Source organism: Pan paniscus, chromosome 7 (assembly GCF_029289425.2).
Source record: "Pan paniscus chromosome 7, NHGRI_mPanPan1-v2.0_pri, whole genome shotgun sequence".
Lineage (NCBI taxonomy): Eukaryota > Metazoa > Chordata > Mammalia > Primates > Hominidae > Pan > Pan paniscus.
The window spans coordinates 21,610,654-21,637,486 of record NC_073256.2 but is presented as its reverse complement, the minus strand read 5'-3'; the positions used below and the strand labels follow the sequence as shown (position 1 = coordinate 21,637,486).

At 49.2% G+C, this 26,833-nt stretch overlaps 1 protein-coding gene across 1 annotated transcript in view; it reads left to right on the top strand.

The window, feature by feature from the left end:
• XKR5 (XK related 5) overlaps positions 1-26,493 on the top strand; it is a 29,015-nt gene extending 2,522 nt beyond the window's left edge. Inside the window, exons 2-7 of the mRNA XM_003805348.5 lie at positions 100-283; positions 7,625-7,809; positions 9,264-9,473; positions 10,951-11,120; positions 16,958-17,069; positions 20,541-26,493. Of these exons, the coding sequence (XP_003805396.2) occupies positions 100-283; positions 7,625-7,809; positions 9,264-9,473; positions 10,951-11,120; positions 16,958-17,069; positions 20,541-21,682 (2,003 nt within the window). The 3' untranslated portion in view covers positions 21,683-26,493. The remainder of the gene's footprint in view (positions 1-99; positions 284-7,624; positions 7,810-9,263; positions 9,474-10,950; positions 11,121-16,957; positions 17,070-20,540) is intronic.
• Positions 26,494-26,833: the final 340 nt, after the last annotated feature.

The following is a 26,833-nucleotide window of genomic DNA, read 5'->3' as shown; positions in this document are numbered from 1 at the left end:
CATCATAACATCCAGAAAATGTTCAATTGTTTAAAATGCAGGTACCCAGTCTCACTCCAGCCTTCCAACAACCTGCTTGCCTTTCCCCTTCTCACCCAGGCCTTTACACCGTGGCTTACTACTTCACCACAGGACGGCTTCTGTGGGGGTGGCTGGCCCTTGCTGTCCTCCTGCCCGGGTTCTTGGTCCAGGCCCTGAGCTACCTGTGGTTCCGAGCAGACGGGCATCCAGGGCATTGCTCCTTGGTGATGCTGCACCTCCTACAGCTTGGTGTTTGGAAGCGGTAAGAACAGCTGCCTCTTTCACCTCTGGAGCACAATTGCACAAGTGCAGTGAGAGGAATCTTCTGTCCATGTGGATTCTGTCCTCAAGCTCATAAAAGTTCAGCATTGGGAAGAGGTTCAAAGCGACCACAGCAAACCCCTGCTCTGATATTGGCATGCCCGGGTCCAGCCTGCACTTTTTTGAGCATCTCCAACCTCAGGGGCTTTCTCTGTGAAGCTGTGACCTTACGAAAGGCTTTTTCTTGTCTTCAGATGAAGTCCTGTCTTGCTGTTTTGATTTGTTGGTTGAGCCGTTAGTTCCATATAAAGCAACTTACTTAAGGCAGTTCCATCTGCACACCTGTCACCTTAGAACAGGAAGGTGGCATAGTTTAGTGAACCACAGACTAGACAATGAAGCCAGCCTGTTGACATTTGCTTCAAGACTTCGTCTCAGGAAAAAGTCATTTGGATGCCAGGGCTAGTTTTTTCTCTAAAGAAGTAGCCAGGGATAGTTCTGGGGCCTGGTGGGCTTATCCGTGATCCACAGACCATCACGACAGGTGAGGGCTGATTTTTTCTACTTTGAGAACCTGGATTCAAGGAGCTATGAGAAGAGATGTGTCAGTGAGTTTATATCAAGGGCACATTTCAGCTGTCAGCTGCTGCCTCATAATTCCATTGGGTTGTTAGGTATTTTTTTTTTTTTTTGAGATGGAGTCTCACTCTGTCACCCAGGCTGGAGTGCAGTGGTGTGATCTTGGCTCACTGCAACCTCTGCCTCCTGGGTTCAAGCGATTCTCCTGCTTCAGCCTGTTGAGTAGCCGGGACTACAGGCACGTGCCACCATGCCTGGCTAATTTTTTGTATTTTTAGTAGAAACAGGGTTTCACTGTGTTAGCCAGCATGGTCTCGGTCTCCTGACCTCGTGATCCGCCCACCTTGGCCTCCCAAAGTGCTGGGATTACAGGCGTGAGCCACTGCACCTGGCCACAGGATTTTTTTTAAGGGAGAAAAATTCAGGGATCAGAGCGGTGAAGCCCTGCAGCTCAAGTGTTCATTAAATCATAGGCACTGAGGGTTGGAAAGGTGTTCAAGGGGTCGTGGCCAATGCTGCTGTGTGTCCTGGGGGCTTATGCCTGCAAGCTATTCCCAACACTTTCTCCGGAGGCACTGAAATGAGTGATGAGCCCCACATAGAGCATCACTGTGAGCAGGGAATGGTGCCGTCCCACCCAGAGTAGAATCTCAGCTAAGGAGGTAGAGGGTGCTTCTGAGAAAGACTTCAAGCACCCACTCTCAGTTTCACTGGACCCTCAGAGTTGGACCCTAAACCTCTAACAGCACCAAAAGCATATTTGCAGCCACAGGCATTTTGCCAAAAGCTCGGCCTTTGTGTTCAAGCAGTGCCGTTCCTCTGAAAAGATAGGGCCCTTTCTTCCATGGCGGAGAAGGCAGAGAAGGATCTTTCGGAGGGCCTCGTAGGGTTAGAGCCTCTCCTGTGCCCTAGCTGCCATTGTTGTCCCCTTCCCTGATCGGCCCAGCCCAGTAATCAATCCTTAAGGGCTCTGGGTCTTACTTGGCTTTGACCATCACAGTGGTAAGGCATGAGCCCTTGAGGACAGAGGCCTGTTGAGTGAGTCAGCTACCATGAGCCCATGTTTGGCAGCCCAAAGAGAGAGGTAAGCCCAGGTGGTCACTTAGAGAAGCTTCCTGGGTAATGGTTAGACAAATCTGCCTTCTGAGGCTGTGTGGACCCTCAGGCCCCATGGAATCCACTGCCTTCCTCAGAGATGGGGGCTGCCAGGGGACCACCGTGTGTCCAAATTCATGCTGCTGGTATTTCACAGTGGACCCCACACTGTCTTTCCCATGCACTCTTAATTTTCTTAAGTGATGCCATGATTTTCTGGTGTATATAAAAAAACTAACTTGAATAATCTGGTATATACTAGTGAAATCATATAGATAAGTGAAGAGATACATGAAAATTATAAATTAGGAAAAACCATTAGTCATATATATTTATTCTTGTTTTGAAAAAGAAGTTAAGATGACTTTAAAAATACACATCCTTAAAAGAACAAAAAAGAAAAGAAAAGAAATGAGAAAGGCCAGGTATCGAGATGAAATGTTAGAAAACAAGATAGAGCCAGAATGCACAGTTATCGGAAGCGGGTCACAATTTGGCCCTAAGGTTTATAACAGCCAGTGCAAGCATAAAAGCCGCAAGATTTGCAGTGTTTCTCAGGTTAAACATGAACCAAAAACCAGAAATTTACTTCCATAGAGGAAAGCTTTGAAAGTTAAAATAGACAGCAGTGGATCCATTCCTCATCCTGAAACTAGCACATAGGGTTCAAAGACAACACTGAGTGAAGCAGTGTTTTTAGTGAAGCAATCCAGCTTTCCAAATTGCAGTTCTGGAAAAGGACCTGTAGGGGGAGCCAAAACAATTGCGTTTGGCACAATTTTGAATTGCCTAAGAATAGGTCACTTTGAGTGTCCTCATAACAAAATACAAAAGAATCTGCTAACTGAGAATCCAGTAAAACACAAAGTTGCTTATAAAAATGCAAGGATTGAGGCCTGGCGCGGTGGCTTACGCCTGTAATCCCAGCACTTTAGGAGGCCGAGGCAGGCGGATCACGAGGTCAGGAGATCGAGACCATCTTGGCTAACATGGTGAAACCCTGTCTCTACTAAAAATACAAAAAATTAGCCGGGCATGGTGGCGGGTGCCTGTAGTCCCAGCTACTTGGGAGGCTGAGGCAGGAGAATGGCGTGAACCCGGTAGGCGGAACTTGCAGTGAGCCGAGATTGCATCACTGGACTCCAGCTTGGGTGACAGAGCGAGACTCCGTCTCAAAAAAAAAAAAAAAAAAAAAAGAAGCAAGAATTTGGCCTGGCGTGACGGCTCACACCTGTAATCTCAGTCCTTTAGGAGGTGGAGGCAGGCTGATCTCTTGAGGCCAGGAGTTCTAAACCAGCCTGGCCAACACTGTTGAAACCCCATCTCCACTAAAAATAGACAAATTAGCCAGGCTTGGTCACGCACACCTGTAATGCCACCTACTCAGGAGACTGAAGCATGAGAATCGCTTGAACCTGTGAAGTAGAGGTTACAGTGAGCTGAGATCACGCCACTGCACTCCAACCTAGGAAACAGAATGAGACTCTGTCTCAAATAAATAAATAAATAAATATAAAAAGGCAAGGATTTAAGCCATAAGTGTATTCTTTTTAACGTTCCCAAGAATACATACCATGTTAATTTTAAGTCTGACTCTGTTCAAGAGAGCCTGACATTGGTGACCACTTATTTAAACAAAGACCATTACTTTCTTCTACTTAGGTTTTTTACTTCCACTTTAATACTCTATGTTACCAACATCTTTTTCATCTTTCTGTTTAAGCCCACAAATCCACTTGTAAACTCAGCATGAGATGACAGAAGAAGGCCTATCTCATCCTTAGCATGCATCTTGGTTTAGCAATTTTTCTTTAGTGAAAGTTCAAGGTTTTCAAAAGGAAAGTTAAGGTAAACTCTAAAGGTATGTAAGACAAGTTCAGCATAAAGGAGGGGAGACTTAATATTTAAAAGTATATAAAATATAGCCCTAGCCCTGGAGGGCCCAGTCCTGCCTCAGGATCCCTCGAGTGAGGCTTGAAGGATGTTGGGATTTCCCTCAATGTAGGGAGGGAACAGGCGTTTCCGACACAGCAAGCTGCAGCCGCTGGTGCAAAGACATAGATGCGTGCCGGAAGTGGTGTGTATGGGAAATTAGGATGAGGTTCTTGAGACTAAAGGGTAAGAATTTCCTAGATGGCAGGAATGTGGCAGGAGATAAACGGGCTGGACCATGAAGAAACTTTTCTACTGGATTAAGGAGTTTGGATTTTATTCTCAGGCATTGGAGACCTGTTGGAAGGGTTTGAGCAAAGGAATAATATGGGCAAATGAGCTTGTAGACAGATGGCACCAGAGACAATAAAATGGAACAGAGTTGGGAGGGACGGGGTCCATGCAGGCAGCCAGAAATCTAGGCAAGAGCTGATAAGGACCTGGAGTGATGCAGTGACCGTGAAGACAGATGTCGGACACCATCTCATAGGACCTAGTGACCAAATCCCCGCGCTCTCCACCCCGCCTCAGCTTTCTCCCCGGCTTCCCTAGTGGCTGTCCAGGGGTCTCAGCCTGAATTTCTCCCTCTGCAATGGGTTCGAGACAGCTCGTTTCAGAAAACCGGGCTAGTCACTTTCCCACTGGTCCTCTGTTTCTTACAAGAGTAGCCCCACAGCTCAGCCTCTCCTGGCCCCCGCCTTACCAAGCACCAGATATTCGCTATTCCCAGACATGGACCTTCATTTCAGTGCCTTGTATCCTGTGCCACTGACCCCAGACACTCCTTTAGGCTCTTCCTACCATCTACCTGTCCAGAGTTTGCCTGTCCTCCTCTTCCAGGAAGCATTCCCTGACCACCTTATTCTCTCTGCCTGTGACTGATTCCACCACTACCCAAGCCACTCATTTTGATACTTACATTTCTTCCTCTTTAAGCTTTTCGCATTTGTATGTTTTCTTTCCACACTGAATCTTAGGTTTCTAAAAGACATCTTTCATTTCTCTTCCCCCTTTTTTTTTTCACAAGAGTCTTCTTGCTCTGTCACCAAGGCTGGAGTGCAGTGGCATAATTATGGCTCACTTGCAGCCTTGACTTTCTGGGCTCAAGTGATCCTCCCATCTCAGCCTCCCGAGTAGCTGGGACTACAGGCACCCGCCACTATCCCAGCTCTTTTTTTTGTTATTGTTTTGTAGACATGGGGTCTCATTATGTTGCCAGGGCTGGTCTCAAACTCCCAAGCTCAAGCAATCCTCCTGCCTTGGCCTCCCAAAAAGCTGGGATTCATTTCTCTTACTTCTCCTGTGGTCTGTAGCAGGTGGGCTTCTCAAAGTCCAAGAAAAATGCATATTGAACAAACAAAGCTTTCCGGAAGAGCAAGAAGAGGAAACTACCCCGTGTCAGGAACAAATGATTTGAGAGTGAAAAGAAAACTACTGCCTGCCCTCATGGTTACATTTTTTAGTGTCATATGTTTTTCTTAACATTAAGTTTATGTCAGGAATCAAGACACAGTAAGAAATGGGTTCACTCCAGGATTCCAAATCATGAAAAAGGAAAGTTGTTTTTCTTAGACATCTGTCCTGGGATCTCAGCACCATGAATAAAGCCATTTCAAAGAGGAGTCCCCGAACCTTCTGCTCTGGACATAGAAATGTTTGCCAACCATCAGGGTCCAGCTTGTCACCTGCCAGTCAGAGCCTTAGGGGTCTCTACGGGGAGTTTTGCAGGTGACCTTCGAGATGCATCCAGCTTGGCTTCAGGAGTTGCTAAATTGAAGTGACCTCTAGTTCTTAACTTGAACAAGACAGGGAAGCAGAATCCAGTGGGTTTGCTGGGCAGCAGGCTCGTGTGCAGGCGGCTGTGGTCATCTCCTTCTTGCTGCTGCTGGGTAGACCCAGAGAGGAATTGGTGGGTGGTGGCGAAATCTCACCTCCAGGTGAGACTCAAAGCCTGAGAGCCCGCTGCTGTGGTGGGGAGTGGCTTCGTCGTCGTGGGTTCTATGTGGATCTTCAGGTTGTAAGGAAGGTGGCCTGTGCCACTTTCTACTCATGAGATGAAGTTACCAGTAAAGGTGTCTGGCATAGGCTCATGGGAAACAGACTGAAGCAAGGACATGTTCTGACTTCTTTCTTGTTGCTTGATTCCTTTTCCGAGAGCCTAGGAGGGCCACCCAGGCTGGGTGAGCAGATGTGTCCCCGTGGCCCTGGGCCACCCCATCCTGTAATCCACAGTGCAGACATCAGCAGCTCTCTCCGCTGCCTGGTTCTTGGCCTCCACCCACCCTTGCTGGTGTCCCTTTCGTATCCAGGCCCCTTAGTGGGAACAGTCCCCAGGGTGCTGTCCTTGGCCTGTGCTGTCTTCACACAGTCTCTTCTGGCCACTTCCAGTCCCTCAACCACAACTGGTCATCAGATCTCTCCTTATGGGGGCTCCACCCATCCTCACATTCCTCACTGCTGAAGAAATTCATATCGTAGCCAATCCAGCACTCCTCACCTGGTTTATTTCCGTCGGTAGCACCGCCATTTCCAAGTCATTTAGGCCTGAAACCTCAAAGCCACTGCAACCTCCCTCATCTCCCCTGTTCAGTCATCAAATCCTGATCTCCAACCCCACTATTTCCTGCACCTGCTCCCTACTTTCCATTCCTAGGACTCCCTTCACCAATTACTGCTGGAAGTATTCTGTTAGCTCTGTTTCCTCCTGATGTTCCTATCCCCTGTTCATACACACACACTACATGCGTGCACACACACACACATTGCACACACTACAGAGACACACTGCACACATACATGAATATACACACATATACCTTCATGCACACACATATATAAACATACACCCTATACATATGCAAGCACATAATGCCTATATACATATGCATATGTTTTGCACACTTGCGCACACACATGCATACATGCACATGCAGATACATACACACACACAAGCACATGTACACCACGTGTGTGTGCACCCATATACACACACATGCACATACACATACATAGACACACAAATCCATACACATTCATCTCATACCCCAGACAGTACATATTACCTCTGCCAAATTCATTTTTCCAGAGCAAAATCCCAACCCCACAGCCTGAAGTTCAGGGCCCAGATCTACTTCACTGGGACCACATCAGCCTCCAAGCTCCGCATGGTGCTCCAGCCACCTGGACCTCTGGCCACTCCCCAGCAAAGCCTCCAGATCCTTCTTCCCTGTCTGCTCTTCATGTGCCCCAGTTTTCGCAGCACAGAGTTCTACATTCTGTGAGGATGAGGACAAGGGTTTTTTCTACTTTTTGTCCTTCAAAGAGATGACAACACACAGTACCTTGCAACAGACATCTGTTGATAAATGAATTCCCATCCCAAGAGGATCCAGGGTGGGACTCAGGTCGGGGTGATTGCCGAGCCTCACAGAGCTGGCAGTCTGGGTTCCCTTGCCATGCAGCCGCTCCAGTTCAAAGAGCCCCCAGGTCAGGTACTGGCGTACCAGACGTGGGGAGAGTGTGGCCTGGCTGAGCACCACAGGACTCGGGGAACTTACATAGAATTGACGTCTTCTGCTTGCAGTCGGAGGCTGGCAACAGCCTAACTAGTAACTCTAGGTGACTAGTAAGGGCATAGGATATTGCTTAGCATGTACTATGTCTCCAAATGAAAGCTCGTCCTATTGAGTCTCGCCACAGTCTGGCTCCGTGTCACGTGCCCTCTGCTGTTCCCCAGGCACTGGGACGCTGCACTGACCGCTCTGCAGAAGGAACCAGAGGCTCCCCACCGAGGCTGGCTGCAGCTGCAGGAGGCCGACCTGTCGGCCCTTCGACTCTTGGAGGCCCTGCTGCAGACTGGGCCCCACCTGCTGCTTCAGACATATGTTTTTCTAGCCTCAGACTTCACAGATATTGTGCCAGGTGAGTAACTGTCACCACAGAGCACAGACTGTCTGACTGCCGAAGGGGGACAGGAACGTGAGCCTGTTTAGCAAAACCCTCCCTTCGACATTTCCTCTGCTTAGGAGCATTAGGGCACCTTGAGCTCACTAGCACAGATGATGCTTAAAACTAGCTTTTGCTGGTGCATTGAGTTTACAGAGAGTTGGCTCCCTTCTTTCTTAAGGGTCATGTTCTAAAGTCAGCCCATAAGATAGAAATTACCCATAATCAAAATTATCCTCAAAATGCCTTGGAAAGACTGCCTCTCCATAAACTCACTGCACATGTTTTTCTTGTGTCTTTAATCATTAGAATAATTCTTGGCCGGGCACAAGGCTCACACCTGTAGTCCCAGCACTTTGGGAAGCTGAGGTGGGTGGATTGCTTGAGCCCAGGAGCTCAAGACCAGCCGGGCAAAAACCCATCTCCACCAAAAAATACAAAAATTAGCCAGGCATGGTGGCATGCAGTTGCAGTCCCAGCTATTCAGGAGGCTGAGGTGGTAGCATCACTTCAGGCCAGGAGTTTGAGGCTGCAGTGAGTCATGATTGCACAACTGCATTCCAGTCCAGGTGACACTGTGAGACCCTGTCTCAAAATAATAATAATAATAATAATAATAATAATAATAATAATAATTCTTAACAGAGCCAGAGGCTTATACCTTCAAAGCCATGTGGAAATTGAGAACAACTCAGGCCCCAGCAACATTTGTCTCCAGCTCCCACTCATTTCAGGCCATTCACATTCTCATTATGTCTCTCCCTGTTTCTCTCAGTTGCTTCTTGTTTCCCTCTCCCTCTCCCTCCTGCTATCCCCTTTTCTCCCCTCCCCTTCCCCCCTTCTCTCCCTCCCCACCTCTCCCCTTCCATCTTCATCTCTCCCTTCCTCTTTGCTGAGTGTCCACAATTGCATATGCATAAATTAAATGCTTCACGTATATGCCTGCACTGTCCTTCCATCCATCTTTATCAAAGAGCCTGACACCATTTGACGTTTTCATTCTTTTATTAAACCTCCTTCATATGGATAAAACAGCAAAGTACATTTGGGGTGGAATCATGTTCAGAGCCTTGTAGAATCAGCTTTGTTATATACAGAGGACTTAGAGGATCAGGAGCTGGGACGTTTTTCTTAAAGGGCATAGAAAGGAAGAGTCCAGCCCATTTGCTGGGAAGAGCATTTAGTACATTGAGCAGCGGAAATATTTCCTGCATATCCCCATTTCTTCCTGAATATAGACATGTGTATTTGGACATAGAGTTGTTATGTTACCTACTGGTCAAAGTGGTGGGTTAGTGATACTCTCTGTGCAGCCAGGCTTTAACAAGAGGTTACGCATCCCATTAAAGAAATGCCTTGAGTGAATCTTCACAAGGTACTGTTACTTCGGAATCTTCAGAGCATACCACATCTTTCTGCTTCCCTTGCAGGGGTGAGCACCCTGTTCTCCTGGTCCTCACTCTCCTGGGCACTGGTGTCCTACACTCGCTTCATGGGCTTCATGAAGCCAGGCCACCTGGCCATGCCATGGGCCGCCCTCTTCTGCCAGCAGCTCTGGAGGATGGGCATGTTGGGAACCCGCGTGATGAGTCTGGTTCTGTTCTACAAAGCCTACCACTTTTGGGTTTTTGTGGTTGCAGGTGAGCTGAGCTAATGATCTGGTCATATGTTGCTGCATAACCAACCAACCCAGAAATGAAGGTCTCAAGAATAACCACGTATGATCCTCAATCCCAGGCCTGAAGGCTGACTGGGCTCTCTGCTGAATGGATCTTGCTTGGGTGGCCTCAGAGATGGCAATGGGGTAGCAGGTGTTCAGATTCATAAAGAGCCTTGACAGGAATTAGCAGCTGAGAATTCCAATGGCAAGGAACTGGAAACTGCTAGTCTTCTATAAAAACAGGCTCAGAACTGGCTCAGCATTGCTTCTGCTGTATTCTGCCAGTCAAAGCAAGCACAACCAGCCCAGATTCAAGAGCATGGAGGACTAGACTGCAGCTCCCGATGAGTACACATCCAAAGCAGGAAGGAACGCGTGCTGGCTGTCTTGGGAGATACTCTGCCATAGCTTAGACATCCCAGCCCTCAACACTCCCAGCTAAATCTGGAGCAGAGAACTTCTCAGGAGACTGTTCTGTGTTACAGGCCAAAATCTTTTATGTAGAAAAACTGTCACTGAAACAGGAGGGAGGTACAAGGTGCCACCTGCCTCACCTGATATAAAAATATACAGTCTATATGTCATACTGCACATAGCTTCCAAAAGTGCACCATTTCCTTTGAATGCTGAATCTTGGACATCTCCTCTGTTGCAAATAGGACAGCTCCACTAAATCCAAGCTCTCCCTCCTCCCTCAGTCTAGGCACACACAATATGAATGGCAATGACAGAGAGTCTATCTGGCTCTGGAGATTCCCTGAATAGGGCCTGTGTGTCCCTGCCGAGGAGAGCTGTCATCTCTGGTCATCAGTGAATATACTCTGCAAGAAGGAACAGTGCACTCTTGTTTTAAGAGAAGTGGAGACATTTAGAAATATTTGCCCCTTGGGCCTAGAGCAAACATTAAATACAGTTATTGGCCAAAAAGATAATTTTTTTGAAAAAAAGAACTGTGCTTCTAAAGAGAGATTAGCTATTTTGTTATTCTTTTTTTAAAAAAATTCAGCTTGAAATCCAAAATGATTTATTCGTCTTAAAATATGGGAATAAAAATTAAAGCTGCACCACATAGAGTTCTTTCCTTTGCATGTGGAGGTTTTTAGCTCTTGTAACAATTTTAAAATAATTGGCGGTGAGTTTTATAACTGCCCCTTTAAACACTTTCTGGAATAAAAAGGGCATAGGTATACAATATTTGGCAAGTGTTATTGAAGCTAGTCTTTCTTCTGTCATATTCAAATTAGGTCAGATACCCTTTATAAGGATAAAATGGGATAATACATGCAAAGATAAACTGTGCTGATCTTCTGTCCCCCTCAAATCTCTTCTGGGTTTTGATGTCTCTTCTTGGATGCTGAGTCAAATGTGGTCAGAGAGCCTTCCCTGGTCTCTGTGTCCTTGCCTGTCCCCCCATCTCCTTGCATGGACCCTGACGTCTGCACCCGGCTTCTCTGCAGGTGCCCACTGGCTGGTGATGACATTCTGGCTTGTCGCCCAGCAGAGTGACATCATCGACAGCACCTGCCACTGGAGGCTGTTCAACCTGCTCGTGGGGGCCGTGTACATCCTCTGCTACCTCAGCTTCTGGGACAGCCCTTCTAGAAATAGGATGGTCACGTTCTACATGGCAAGTGGCACTTTTCTTTATCCTAACTTTTACAGTGTATACAGCAAGTGGGGTGTGTGTGGGTGTGTGTGGGGTGTGTGTGTGTGTGTGTGCACCAATGCACACCTATCTATTGAAAAGGAATAGCTTAGTTTAAGAAAAATTCTTAAAGAATTATAGTCTTGAACAGAGATGACAGGCTTTGAAAATAGTAACGCAACCTCCAGTTGTGGCCCTGCATTCAATGTGGCAACAACTGAGGCATATTTGGTGATGTCTTCTCTACATCAGCCCATCTGCTGAATATCATTACAGTTCAACTGTATAATATCATATACTCAATGTCTCTGTTAATCAACTCCATTTTTATTAGGGGTTTATGATTAAGATCCAGGCATGGCCCTAGAGAGTATCAGAAACACAAAAGTGGCCTAATACTTCTTCAGATTGCTTTGAGTCCAGTAGAGATTTCTTCATATTTAAAGAACTTATAATATTTGGTAAGTTAAGTAGACACCCAAATAACCAAAATCAGACAGAATGTAGCTAGATGCCAGGAGAGAAAAAAATGTCTGGGACTCATAGGCGTAGCTGCCAGCATCACCTCTCGTCAGGATGACCACAGACACTTTTGGCTGGACAGTGGAGGTTGAGCTGGATTATAATGGGCAAAGGAGAGAAAATACAATCACATTGGTGGGGTCATGGGTTTTAGAGTCAGAAAAAACTTGCACTGGAGCCCAGCTCTGCTGACTGCTACCACCAGCTGGCTTCAGCGAAGAATTTAAACTGTCTGAACCTACTTTTTCATGCACACACTAGGAATAAGTCACCCCCCTCTCAGTGTTCCTGTGAAGATTAAATAAGATCTACATACTCTTCAGGGTTCCTGTAAAGACCAAATAAAATAATATACATGAGTAGCTGGCACAAAATAACCCATAAATTGTGGCCATTATTCATATGAAAAGGTGAGACTTCTGTGGGAGGAGTCAGGCATTCCAGGGTAGAGACCTGGGTGAAGGTAAAGGCAGGATGCAGCTCCTGTCCAGGAAAGGGAAGCGTCCTAGACACCTGCTGATTTTAGGACCCATATAGCACAGTGACCCCACAGGCTATGGAGCCAGACAGAGCGCACAGGACTTGCGATGTTGGACACATTACTGAGCCTCACCAACCTCAGCGTCCACATCTGAACACAGAGCATAATAACAGCGTGCGTGTTGTAGATAGGTTCACGTGTGGCAGGGCCCAGGTCATGCATGAGCAGCCTCCCAACCAACATGATCTCCAAGTGAACAAAGTGGAATGTTGATTTTCTCATCCAATTTGCTGAAGTGGCTTATTCATAGGTGGACACCCCGTCTGCCAATGCCCAGATAAGCAGGAGCTCAATAAGGAGGAGTTTGACACCTGCCACCTTGTTTGCTTGCATTTGTCACACTCACACCTCATTTGCCGTGTCATCTCCCAGGAGTTTGAGGGCTGTTAGAGAAGGAAAGAAAGCAAATCCTTCATTCTTCCCAGCCATCTCATACAGTCACTAGATCACTGAGTCAAGAGCGATTAAATAGGAAAAGCAAAAATCAGACACCATTACATTTGGAGTGAGAGCTACCACAGCAGCACGAGTGTCCTTATCTCTCTCCCTGTGCACAGACCCATCCAGGCCGGGCAGTCCTAGCCCGGGGGCTTGGATCCCTACAGCATGTGATGGGGAACATGGGCTTTAGGCCTTGCTGCCCAACCAGCTAGGGTTTGATGCCAGGATCCTTCGGTTCTGAACTGTATGAGAGTCACCGGGGCTCCCCCCGCTCCCACACCCAGTTTTTGTATCTCTGAAATGGTTGTTGCTAGGATTGATAAGGTGATGGATAGAAAGCCAAGAGCCTGGTGCCTGGCACAGGTAGATAGATGTAGATGCTCTGAAAGATAAATAAATAATTTACAATAAATGAAACAGACATCGGGGGCAAGAAAGCAGAGAAAGAAGGAAAGGAGGAAGGAAGGAAGGAAGGAGGGAAGGAGGGAGGGAGGGAAGGAAGGAAGGAAAGGAAGGTAGGGAAGAGGAAGGAAGGTAGGGAAGAGGAAGGAAGGTAGGGAAGAGGAAGGAAGTGGAGGGTAAAGATAGCCAATATCACCATAAAGAGGTGAAATAACACGTAACTCCCAGGATAACCTATTAAACTACTGACATTTCAAGAGTGCCTGCCAGTCACATTCTGAGGTGGGGCTGCAAGCATGAAACTGAAGAAAAGGCGGAGATGACAGGTGGACATGCTCACCTCGCACTTCACCATGCACACTGCCCAGACCTGAGTCTGGGCCCCTCCCTGTGCCAGGCAGTGCTGGGCAGCCCTGGCTCCGTGGCATGGGCCATTCAGAGTGTGAGGCAGCCTCTCCCACTGTTCCTCAACACCCCCACCTAATCTCCATTGATCCAATGTGGCTGAGTGGCCAGCACCTGAAACCAGTGCCTCTGGGCAGGTTAGCGATGCCCAGACTGTGATCTTGGAAGCCTGAGGCCACAATGCAGTGGACACACTGGGGCGCCACTCCCTGAGATGTGCACCCTGCTGGCACAGACCCGTGCTGCCATCCGAAAGCATTACCTTCTGCAGAGGGTGCCGGGACCCATGCAGCCCCAGCCCTTGAGACAGCAGCTCACACAGGAAAGAGGCTGCCAGACCCCAGGCCCTGGATGGGCCCCAGAAGAAGCTGCAATTCCTGTCTGGAAGCCCCAGCCTTGGGCAGCGTAACCCAGGGCCAACCCAAGCATTGCTCAGCTATGTTGAGCCTATTCCTGGGCCACTGGAGAATGTACCACCCCACATCCCTTCAAGAAGGAACATAAGGTGTTTTGTTTTTGCTTTTGTTTTTCTGAGACAGAGCTTGCCCTGTTGCCCAGGCTGGAATGCAGCAGTGCCATCACGGCTCACTGCAGCCTCGACTTTCTAGGCTCAAGTGATCCTCCCACCTCAGCCTCCCGAGTCACTGGGATCACGGGTGCATACCACCATACCTAGTTAATTTTTATACTTTTTCGTAGGGCCCTTAACCAACAGGCCACCGCCTGGCAGCGGTTCAGAGGTTTCTGCTGGAAGGGTCTGGCAGGGGCTGGGGGCTGGGGGCCTCCAGTGCAGCTGGGCCTCAGCCCTGCTGGTTGTCAGTGGCACTCAGGGGAGCTTTTATAAAGTGGCGATTCCCAGGCTCCCCCTCAGAGATTCTGGCTCAGTAGGTCTGAGTGCAACCTGGGAATCCGTGTCTGGAGACAGCCGCAGGTGACACTATGACCGGCCTAGCTCAGGAGCTACTCAACTGTCCTCACCTCCTGCTCAGGGGCGGAAGCCTGCCTCTTGATCACTTCTGAATGTAATATAAGACCTGGTCTCACTTCTTTCACCCGTTATGGGTTTATTCACATCAGCACACATTGAGCTTCCTCCTGTGCTGAAAATGGAGTTAGACACCACAGTGTGAGAGGGTCATGTCTCAGTGGCCACAAAGACATAAGCAAATCCATGCAGCCACTGTGATCAGAGAAGTGACGCTATCAAAACCCTACAGGACACAAGAGGCAGAGCCTGGGAAAGTCAGGGAAGGGTTTACAGAGGGGACCTGCACGAGGTGCTATGTGGTGAGCAAGGTTCACCTGAAGAAAAGGTGTGGAGGGCGCTAGAACGTTTCAGGCAAAGCTGCGGAAGTAATGGAAAGACCCTGGAGTGTCTGGAAATCCACAGGAAAGTGAGTGCGCACAGCGTCCGAGGGAAAAAAAGCCCTGTGCTAGTTAAAAGCAATAAAAACAGATTGCACTGAGTCTATCGCCATAGGGAAGAGCCCTGCATGAACTGAACCCACCTTCAAGTTGTGCAGAGGTGACAGGGCTTAAAAGGGAGAAAAAGGGAGGAAGGAGGAGGAACATCCCGGGGCTTGGGCAGAGACAGGGAAGTGGAAATTTACAAAAAGCAGGAAAGTGGGATCGTAAATGTGAGTGTGCCATCTGCGTTTGTTCATTGGCGCTTGTCACTTGCTGGGAGCAGAAACAAATTTCTCATTTCTTTATGACAGGAGGCAGGAGGCAGTCCTGTTAGGGAAATACACCCACCAGGCTTGGAGTTTGTATTTGAATAGATGGCTCTTGGGTACTTGAGGAGACAGTTCTGGGTAATAGAAGATGTATATCTCAGAGCGCAGCAAAATGATTTGCAACTGCAAGCTTTCTAAAGGAACTGCTCGGAAAGGAAGTCCAGGGTCCTATCCACCCAGCACCAAGTTTTGGCTGGAACAAACAGTACCTTCTCCTGGCAGCACTGCGCTTTCTTAGGCAGGAACTTAAAGGAGACTGAGGTCAGCATCGTAGGGGTGAGGCCTTGAGCTGCTGGAAACTCGGTCAGTGTTTGTTCAAGTCTCTTGGTGTGGAGAGGTAAGGGGAATCGTATGTGCTGAGTCTGGAGTTCTCGTTGGCCAGGGTTGAAGACTCATGGAAAAGAAGGCTCAGAGAAGGCTGACTGGAGTTTGGTTGAGGAAAGACTGTTTGTCAGTGGAATGTCGTTTGGGGAGAGCATGCTGGAAGATGACCCCAGAAAGGAAAACTTGGGCTAAGTGGCAAACAGGACCATCTGCTCTGTTGAGAAGTAGGGACTGGATCCTGAAGTTAAGATGGGGCTGTTTCAAGGTGCATCGGGGAGGAATGGCAAGGTGCAATCTCTGGGTGAAGTGGGTCACCCTGACATTGGTGTGGAGGAGAGATTTCAGAGACAGAATGAAGATAGGGATTGCCTAGACAGGAGGCATGGGGCCAGAACCACGGAAATGGCGGGAAAGACAGGAGGCAGGTGATGGAGTTGGGACAAACTTAAGAATCTGAACCACCAGAACCACACAGCTGAGGAGTGGGGAGAGAAAGATGCCTTCTGTACTGGCTGCTGGCCAAGGCATTTAGGGCAGAAACCCTGCTCATTGCACCCAGACGGACTGGGAGAATGGACATTCGTAGGATTACGAAGCAGCTCCTCATAATTTTTTTTATTTCTGTCCTTATTTGAATTTTTGAGAGTGAAAAACGTAGCCAATGAATAACCTGGCAAATCTTTTGAAGAGTTTTAGCAAATCAGTATATAATTTAAGTGTTATTTTTAAATAAATAACACACACAGTATTTAAATATATCGCATTTGAATTATGTCGTTTGTTTACTTATTTTAATGAAGACGTATCTTTTTATATTTAAAAATTGGAAAGCAAAGTTAATAAGCTGACCCAGATGGGCGTACAAAGAGCCTTCTGGACCATCTGCCATTTTGACCAGCTGCAGCCACGGGGCCAGGCTCCTTTGTCAGCCTGCGAGCTCCCGTCTCCGGCTGCCACCTGGTGGCCGCAAAGCAATTATTTTAAGGCAACAAAATCCTAAAGTTGTTAGAAAGTTTGTGACCCTAGCTCCCTGGAATTCAGTGGCATCATGAGCTCTGCAGCTATCTTTCATTGTAACACTAATGAGTGCCTGCAGTTAGCGTAAGGATGGAGAAATATGCAAAGTAGAAAATAAAAGTCCCCTCTCAGCCCACACTGACTCTCTAAAGGCAGCCCCACAGCCATTTGAGGGATGCCCTTACATTTCCTGGGCCTTTATGATTCTGCAGACACTTTAATGAGCCACCCTGAGAACAGGGTGGCTCTCTCTTTGCCAGAGAAGGTCTCAGTGGGTCATAGCCCTGCTCCTGGGTAGTCCCCAGCAGCCTGGAGTCTCCAGTGGGCACTCAGGATGGAGGGGAGGGGGAGCCGCTGCAGACTCACGGGACGGGGGTCCCTAGGCAGTGTGCACCTGACGAGGTGTGGTTTCTCTGTCCTGGGTCCCGCAGGTCATGCTGCTGGAGAACATCATCCTGCTGCTGTTGGCCACCGACTTTCTCCAGGGGGCATCGTGGACCAGCCTGCAGACCATAGCTGGGGTCCTGTCTGGATTTCTGATTGGTAAGTCCCAATGTCACCTTCTTCTCTGCATCCCCTCCCCAACGTATTTTATTTTTTTTTTACAATGGGCTCAAAGGGCAGGAAACTGAGTTCAGATGTGGTTAACTGGAGACCAAGGAACCAGGCTCACTGCGATGTGGGGGCTCATGCCCATCAGAGCATGAGATACTGAGCTCAGCCTCATCTGCCTTGCTTGACTGTGCTCGGAACCTCAAGCAAAGCTGGGGCTATCCCTCTCTACCCCAAAGCCCCCGTCCTCCCCGGAGCTTCCTGCAGGGTTGAGGACGTGACTTCTCTCTCCCCTCCCACCTAGGGGAGCTCCTCACATCTTCCTGACATGGCACCCCCTGCAGCCCATAGACAAGCACCCCGGGAAGTGGGTGCCCTAGCAGAGGAGGAGAGGAAGGTGAGGCACAGAGGAGGTTGAGTCCCTGAAAGATCCAATGGTTTGTAACAGATAGAGCTGAGATTCAAGCCCAGCTCCAGTGCAGGCCTGAGCACAGGCCTGGCACTGTCATCAGCCGTGTTTTATGAATGCATGGCCCCAAGGTCTGTGTCATACCCACGGTGATGACCTCGCTTCCCAGATTGGCATGAGTTCCGCAGGGATTCCGCCCCCCACTTGAAAGGTGCGAACACCAGCCTCCTCTCCCAGCACAGCAGGCTTGCACCACTGTCACTCTCAGGCCTGCGGTGGAACCCTCAAAGCCAGCACCTGCACCTCTCACGTGGGGCCTCGTGCTTCTGCAACATGGGCCAGGACAGAGATTCCCCAGTCCTCTGCAACAACTCCTGCCCTCACTCCAGAGCCTGCTCTCTGTCACCCACACCCTGAAGAGGTGCCTGGAAGTGGCCTCGGGTTCTTTTCTTGCTCACAGCAGCCGGGGGTTGGATGTGGCCTGTGTGAGTGGTCTGGACCTGGGAAAGGAATGACCTGGACACAAACACTTAGTGAGATGCAGGGGCTGTTCACGGGTCAGAGGAATGTCATACACTGTGGCCTCGTAACAAGCATTTGAGAGCCACAGGCCACCCTCGGTTTCAGCTCTGTTCTTCTTCATGAGACGTCACGGGTCCTCACTTCTTCCAGCTTCAGGTAGCTGAGACAACCCCTTCTTTTTCAAATCGAACTTTGTAGACAATAGTAGTTTTAAGAAATAATACAGAGCTCCCCGTACCCATTACCAGGTTTTCCCCCAGGGGTAATATCTCGCAAAACGGTGGCACAACATCACAGCCAGGATCTCAAAGTAGTATGTCGAGGTGCAGGGAGAAGCCTTCCATCACCACGAGGACCCTTCATGTGGCCCCCTTCCTCTCGCCCCTGCCACCTCCTTCCCTCCTGGCAACCATGATTCTGTTCTCTGTTTCTATTATTCTATCACTTGGAGAATGCGTTGTGAAAGTACCACACAGTGTGTGCCCCCCGGGGATCGGTCTTGTTCACTTGGCAGAGCTCTCCGGAGAGCCTCCCGGGTTGCTCCTTGCTTTTGATGGCTGAGTCGCATCCCATGGTTTGGACGGACCACAGCTTGTTTCATCGTCAACCCATGGACGGGCATCTGCTTCATCCTTTTTAAAATAATCATTTGAATCGCAGAGCATTGATTTCTAAGCTGTGTGTGTGGATAAATGGCCTATGGGAAACTGAGGACATCGGGCTGCTCGGGTGAGAAGCACCACTCTCACCACATTGCATCGTGGTCTGGGTGTTCCTGGCATATTTCAAGCAATCCTTCCTTCAGGGAGGGGCCATGTGATACTTGGAATGAAGGGGCCTTGCCGGCCGGGAGGTCTAACAACTCATCTGGATTTTCCAGTTCATGGGAGGTATAGCTGAGTCCTGGGGGCACAGTGTGGTGGGAGGGAAAATGTCCCCTCATCTACTTTCTGGATTTTAACACTGACTCAAAAAAGATGTCCTACACCACTCCGAAAACCTGTCACACTCCTGGGAGTAGACGCCTGGATTCCTTCCAGTTCCACTCCAGTGAGAAGACATTTTCACAGCCAGTATGCTGGCCCACGGCACAGCAGGAGGGCAGTGAGTAGGGTGTCCATAGCCACGGGCAGTGAGTAGGGAGCCCATAGCCACGGGCAGCACCCAGGACCCAGGTGGCCGCCGGCTCAGAGCCTTGTCTGCCGCTCCTCCTCCGGCCTCTGATGGAGCTGCCAAACCCCTGACTCCCAGGCGACCCTTGGGAATCCTCGGCAGGAAGATCGAACACAAATTGTAGTCCAAGGAGCACAAGCTTGCATCCAGGCTCCTCCCCTTTTCCTTCCATCCTGGGACCAATATTCACTGAGTACCAACTGCATGCCAGCCTGGGGATGCCACCAAGAACCCCCAAACCACATGGCCTCTGGAAAGTCTGTGTTCACTGAATAAGTGTGCCCAGGACTTCTGCGATCAGGGGCCTTTGTTCATCTTTCCTGGCCTTGGGTGGCTGCTTGTAAAAGAAGGGTGACAATATGTCCCTCATCAGGCAATTGTGAGAATTCAAAACAGTGCAGAAACTGGCTGAGCAGGACCTACTGCAGAGGTGGCACTGAACATGGAGAAAGTCCACCTCCCTTTCCCAGGTTTGAGCCTGGCCACTAACCAGCTGCTTGATCTGGGTCTCCCAGTCCCCCCAAGACACAAGAGACGATTTGGGGCTGGGGGTGTCCTTCAGGCAGTCTTTCTAGCTCTGTCATGCTGCAATCTCCTGGCCTTCTCAGGCATTACTTCAGGTTTTGTGCTGTTTATAATGAGCACCCTGAAACCAGGCACTTTAACCAGTACAACAGGAAACTGGAAATAACGTGGGAGGCTTACTGGAATGCTCTGTTAAAGAAATTATTGCAGCAGTCAACACTTCTGATCAAAATAAATTAAACTGACAACAATGTGATTAAGATGTTTATGCACAAAGGAAGTGTTGTTGTTGTTCATGGAAATTCCTTGATGTGGGGTTTTTGATGAATCTGATTAACCTCTGTTTAGGTCTTACTTGTTTTTGAGGTTATTTCTTATGCCCTCCCTTCCCCCAGCTTTGTAACCCATCAACCACTGTATTGACAGTCGAATTTGCAGTGTATGGTCCAGTTACTTGAAAGTAGAATGCTTATTTCTACCAAACATTTTGTACCTGTGTGTACACACACACACACACATATGCATGAATGCACACTCACACACACACACATGTAGATGACTGAACTGGAGCTGCCCTCAAGACAAAAGCATAGAATCAAACGGATTTAAGCCTTGTTATTCATGTTTAACTTTAGAAACATTTACAGCTTACAGAAGCTGGAACCTACTTAAATTCCCCCGAAATATCCAGTTCTGAGGCTCGAACAAGAGTCCTATTTTGGATCCCAAATTATCTTCCTCTACACAAAAGGGCCAGAACCTGAAACTGCACACTACAGGGAGGATGCAGACTTCAAAGAACATAAACTTGTGGTCTTTTTGTTCTTTTTCAGGCAGTGTCTCACTGGTAATTTATTACAGCCTGCTGCATCCAAAATCCACAGACATCTGGCAGGGCTGCCTAAGGAAGTCCTGTGGCATTGCAGGAGGTGATAAAACAGAGAGAAGAGCTTCTCCCCGGGCCACGGATCTAGCTGGGAAGAGAACCGAGAGCTCAGGCTCATGCCAAGGGGCAAGTTATGAACTAACCATTTTAGGGAAGCCCCCTACCCCTGAGCAGGTCCCCCCAGAGGCCGGGCTGGGGACCCAGGTTGCTGTGGAGGACTCTTTCCTCAGTCATCACCACTGGCTGTGGGTGAAACTTGCCCTAAAAACAGGAAATGTGTCTAAGATCAATGCCGCCTTTGGAGATGACAATCCTGTCTATTGTCCACCAGCATGGGGGTTGAGTCAACAGGACGACCTGCAGAGAAAGGCCTTGTCTGCCCAGCGAGAGCTCCCATCCTCATCCCGTCACCCCTCAACCTTAGAGAACAGCTCTGCGTTTGAAGGTGTCTCTAAAGCAGAGGCCGACCCATTGGAAACCTCAAGTTACGTATCTTTTGCCAGCGATCAGCAGGATGAAGCACCTACCCAGAACCCAGCAGCCACGCAGGGGGAAGGCACCCCAAAGGAAGGAGCTGACGCTGTTTCTGGGACACAGGGGAAGGGGACAGGTGGGCAGCAGAGAGGAGGGGAAGGACAGCAGAGTTCCACGTTGTACTTCAGCGCCACTGCAGAAGTGGCCACATCCTCACAACAAGAAGGCAGCCCAGCTACTCTGCAAACGGCCCACTCTGGAAGGAGGCTGGGAAAGAGCAGCCCTGCCCAGCCTGCATCGCCCCACCCAGTGGGCTTGGCGCCCTTCCCCACCACCATGGCCGACATTAGCCCCATCCTAGGCACAGGCCCATGTAGAGGCTTCTGCCCCAGTGCAGGCTTCCCTGGAAGAACCCTCAGTATCTCAGAGCTAGAGGAGCCGCTGGAGCCCACAAGGGAGCTAAGTCACCATGCAGCTGTTGGTGTGTGGATGTCATTGCCACAGCTGAGGACTGCCCATGAGCCCTGCCTCACGTCCACCCCTAAGTCTGAGTCTATCCAAACAGACTGCAGCTGCAGGGAACAGATGAAGCAAGAGCCGAGTTTTTTCATCTGACCACAGTCATGGTGGGATAAGACAACAGGCTGACAAACCAAGCTGGCCATTTGGTACAGTGAGAAAGGAAATCCCACTTCTGACACCTGTGTCCTTGGGCACATCACTGTCACCTCTGAATCTCCATCTGCATCCCTGAAAAATGAGGAAACAGGGCTGGATGATTTTGCAGGTCCAGTGTAAACATCACAGACCCCATCCATGCATAGGAGAGACTCTAACACACTTTAGAGGAGGAGAAAGAGATTCCAGTCAAAATTGTCTGCTACCTTTTATGAGCTGTAGGTTCCCTTATTTTATCTTTTTGCTGTGGCTTCTAGGAAACACAAAGGTAAAACCCAGATTCCTATTTTATTTGAGGTTCTTGTTACAATTAGCTTTGCCTCACACTTAGCGGTTATGAATCTCATTTTAATATATTCTAACTGTATTATGTTATGAAATCTCTTGGTAAGATAATTTGCCTGCTTTCTGGGAGTAGATAAGGCCTGTGTGCTTGTAATAACTAACATAACTGAAAGTGCAAATGTCATTCTAAGATTCCCATATCTTTTGGTTAGGGGACAATATTAGAGCTTTTAAAAAGGAAGGGTAGACTCACTTAGCTCAGCCTCACCCATGCTAAGGGCATATGCACGCATTTTCTGCAATTCACTCTCACACCATCAGCATCCTCCTGGCCAGCTGCATAAATGTATTTTTCTGTGAAATGTGCTGCTCCCCTTTGTGCAGGCTGGCCAGCCAGGAGTTCCCTTCCAGCTCCCACTGCTGCTTTCCACCCCATCTCCTTTATCTCCAAGCTTTGTTCCCACTTCCATTCGATGTGAGACACTATCCATGATTTAAGCCCATCCAAAAAGAAGGGAGCAAACGTCCATTCCTCTCGCACTCTCCTTCTCTCCGACTCCTCCACTCTAAAGTGTTCTTTGTGGCTAGGTATTTCCATCATTTCTTTAAGCCTTCCTTTGTAGCTGATTAAGGAAGTCCAGTCATAAACCATCAAAGAGAAAGGCACACAGAGAGCTGGATGCTATTTAGGGATGGGTATTTTTGTTTTGTTTTGTTTCATTTCATTTGTTTATTTGTTGAGACAGGGCCTCTCTGTCACCCAGGCTGGAGTGCAGTGGCATGATCATGGCTCACTGCAGCCTCAACCTCCAGGGCTTAAGCAATCCTCTCACCTCAGCCTCTCGAGTAGCTGGGACTACTGGCAGGTGGGCACCATGCCTGCCTACTTTTTTGTATTTTTTGTAGAGACAGGTTCTTGCCAGGTTGCTCAGGCTGGTCTCCAACTCCTGAGCTCAAGCGATCTGCCCATCTCGGCCTCCCAAAGTGCTGGGATTACAGGCGTGAGCCACCGTGCCCAGCCAGAATGGGTAGTTTTTATTCTCTCCAAACACTTTTGGATTAGGGTACAATATTAGAGCTCTAAAAAGGAATAGTAGAATAACTTAGCTCAGCCTGACACATACTAAGGGCGCATGCAGACACTTTCTGCAATAAGCTCTCAGACCATCAGCATCCTCCTGGCCAGCCACATAAGCCAATCGGGGATGCAGACAAATGGCTACAAACTTTCCATACGACAGGTGAAGATAACGAGACTTTGGGTCGGATGCAGGGTCTCACACCGGTAATCCCAGCACTTTGAGAGGCTGAGGCGGGAAGATCACTTGAGGCCAGAAGTTCGAGACCAGCCTGGGCAATGTAGTGAGACCCCATCACTACTAAAAATACATAAATTATCCTGGTGTGGTGGCACACACCTGTAGTCCCAGCTACTCGAGAGGCTGAGGCACGAGAATCAGTTGAACTGGGAGGCAGAGGTTGCAGTGAGCTGAGATCGTACCATGGCACTCCAGCCTGGGCGACAGAGCAAGACTCTACTTTAAAAAAAAGCTTGTTAATAGAACAAAATCATTCATAGTTCCATTCACTGTGCTATCCCAGCATCTCAGTCCTTCCTCCATGCAGTCTCTCGCCCAGCCAGGTGAGAGCATGAGCACTTCCCTGAGTCCTCACCAGCCCTCCCCATTTGTCCTCCAAGACTCTACTCAAACATCTCCTCTTGGTGCCTTCCTGGGCCCTCCCCAGCTCCAGCTCTCCCAGACCTACCCTCTGTCCCCAGGTTGTACTCCACTGCCCTTTGCCCTCTGGTGACCTCTTCCTAAACTTGAAGCCCTGCCTCCCTGAAGGCTAATTAAGGGTTGCAGTCCTCATTCTGGGCTAACTCCAAGGTCCAGCAGAGTGTCCAGCAAAAGTAGGCGTTAGGGCATTCAACAGCATGAATTCACTAACGAGCGGGGCTGTGGGCATGAATTTCAGCTTGAGTGCATATCCTGGATCAACGGCATTTGTGTTGTGGGGTAAAAGTAAGGGTGGGATATGGGGAATTTGCTCGTTCTTTTCAAACTTTCTAGCCCTTGAATAGCCTGGAAAGCTAGAAATACTCTTCATTCATTCATTCATTCATTTAAGGAATATTAGTTGAGTATGACAGGCACTGAGTATGCAGAAATCAAGGCATGTACTTGCTGTTCGAGGCCCTGTGGACCAACATCGGCTTCTCAGATGGCTTCCTCACTTCATGCCTCCAGAAAGCATATTGCCCGGTGATGAAAAGGATCAGAAAATATACATTATATTTATTAGAGAAGACTAATAAATGGACACTTAATTCAAAAATGCCTGCTGAGCACCTATCGAATGCTAGTCATTAGGATCACAGAGCTACACAGAAGAAATGTGACAGGTGCCCACGGCGTCAGTGGGAGAAGCAGGTGAGAGCTTTATGGAGTCCCCTCTGAGACGGCTGCAGGAACCCACAGCAGGTCAGCTTAACAAGGACATGACTGTCATCTTCAGGGACCTGACACTGTTCTGTAGGGAGAGATTCTATTTTCTTCCTGCAGTTTCTCATGAGCCATGAAGAAACTCCTTAGGGCTCCAGACAGGATCTTTAAGACAGAGTTACCCAAAGGTGGACAAGGCTGTCCCTGCAGACAAGTGCATAAAGCCAGAATAGCCCCTTAGTGAAATGACTAAGAAGGAATCTCGAGGACTAGAAGATGCAGCTGAAAGTGACTTTCCAGGTCCTGACCTGGAGCTTCAGTGGCTGCGCATGGGCAGCAAGGAGGCACAGCAGCTGGAGACTTCAAGTCTGTTCCAGGACATTTCCCATTTTTTTTTGTTTTTTTGTTTTTTTTGGTTGTTTTTTGGTAGAGATGGCGTTTCATCATTTTGGCCAGGCTGGTCTTGAACTCCTGACCTCAGGTGATCCACCCACCTCAGCCTCCCAATGTGCTGGGATTGCAGTCATGAGCCACTGTGCCCAGCCCATTTTCACTACTGAGAAGAAGGGACGAACCAGAGAATGAAAACCAGTGCATCGGGAGACCTGAAGACGAGCACGTCGGCTCCGTGCTCTCGTGGAGCCTCTATGGGTCAGGTTTTGCAATTATCCACAATAACCAGCCTTGAGTATCCATGACGCTTCACCCCAGGAGAACTCATGCCTCTGCCTGTGGAAGGACACAGAGGACCTCAGTGGGGATGGAAGAAGGGCCTTCTCCTTGTCACCAGCTCCCAGGACTGAATACTCACTGCTGTCTTGGGGAGAAGGGACTGGATGGTGCTTTGGACCTCACTAGCCCCCATCTGGATCTTTATGGCTGGGCCCATGGAGCACGACCATGACATTGGAGACAGCTGTGCTAATGCCCTTCAGACAAAGACCAGCAGGAACCCCCTGTAACTGAACCAGTTGGGTTTATGACTCTTCTCAGCAAAGAAGCACGCACGCCGTGGGAGACTGTGGGGCTGCTCAGTGAAAGGAGATTGGAAAGGACTTACAGGATTTGGGCTTTGCTGGGTGAATCTGGGTGAGTCTAGGGAAGCCGGGTCTACTCAGGTTTGGGGGCAATGCTGTGACCTGGTATTGCAGTCAGTTGCATCTGTAGGGAGGGAGTCGAGCAAGCACAAAGCTGCCATGGGTAAAGAAGCAGTCATCACTCACTTAGTGGGAAAGGGGGAGCCTGGTGTTTTGTGGTTGCATGGTGACCTTTGGTCTTGCTGTGTCACGGTCTCCAGTGGCCACGTCAGAGGCTTCTCACAAAGGTGTCCTGTGAGAAGCTTTGTGGCAAACAGGAGAACACCAGGGCCGGCCTTAAGCATCAGACCAGGTCCCAGAGTTCCGGGACTGCTCTTTTCTTCATCAGATTAGTGGTGGTTTTATAGATGTTTGGTGGCCTAAATATTATCTATTGGATCACAACCAAAACAGTAGCTTTTCCTGAGTCCCAGCGGCGGGTCACTCGTCCTCCAGCTATGTCTGGACCCGAGTTTGCATTTCAGCCCATCCCGTCCTTAGTGCAGAGCGGACCTCACGTAGACCGGCTGCATTTGTCCACAGCGTACACTGATGTCCGGAGACAGCGGCAACAGCCGTGTCTATCACAGAAGCCCGAGGTCACACAACCGTGACCCACCTGCCCGGGGGCGAGGCTGAGCCAGTGCAGATAGCCGGATGCTCCTCACAGGCCCGCAGGAAGGACAGGGACCGGCCCTGCCCAGGCTGTGCCACGTCCAGTGCGTGAGAAGTTCCCGCTTGAGTCACCACGTCTGTCCCGACAGAGGTACGACCTCCTCCTTTCCCTGACACAGGGAGGATGGGAGGCAAAGCCATACTCGTGGGAGAACTCTCCAAGTCCACAGTGAGCAGGACGCAGATTCTCCCCGTATTTCCACCAGATTCACCCTCCATTTCCACCAGATTCGCCCTTCTTTCCCACCCAAGCACCCTCCATCCCCACCCTTCCCACCCACTCACCCCCATTCCCACCCACTTACCCCCCATCGTCACCCTCTCACCCTCCATCCCCCCCCCACTCACTCTTGTCCCATCCACTCACCCCGCATCCCCCACCCCCACTAGGTCCTTTCCAGCCTCCCCCGCCATAAAACTGTGCGCCCTCAAAGATCGCCCCTCGCCTCAGGGACTCCTCCCTCCACTCGTGCGCCGTGTCTGCCCTGACTTGGTGCCGCGGAGATCCAACCTCAAGCAAACACCAGGGAACTTGTGGGCCGTTCTCCTGGGCTGCAGTCTTCTCCTGTCTCTGTCTCCTCCTCTGATGCCTCTTCCTCAGGAGGTGG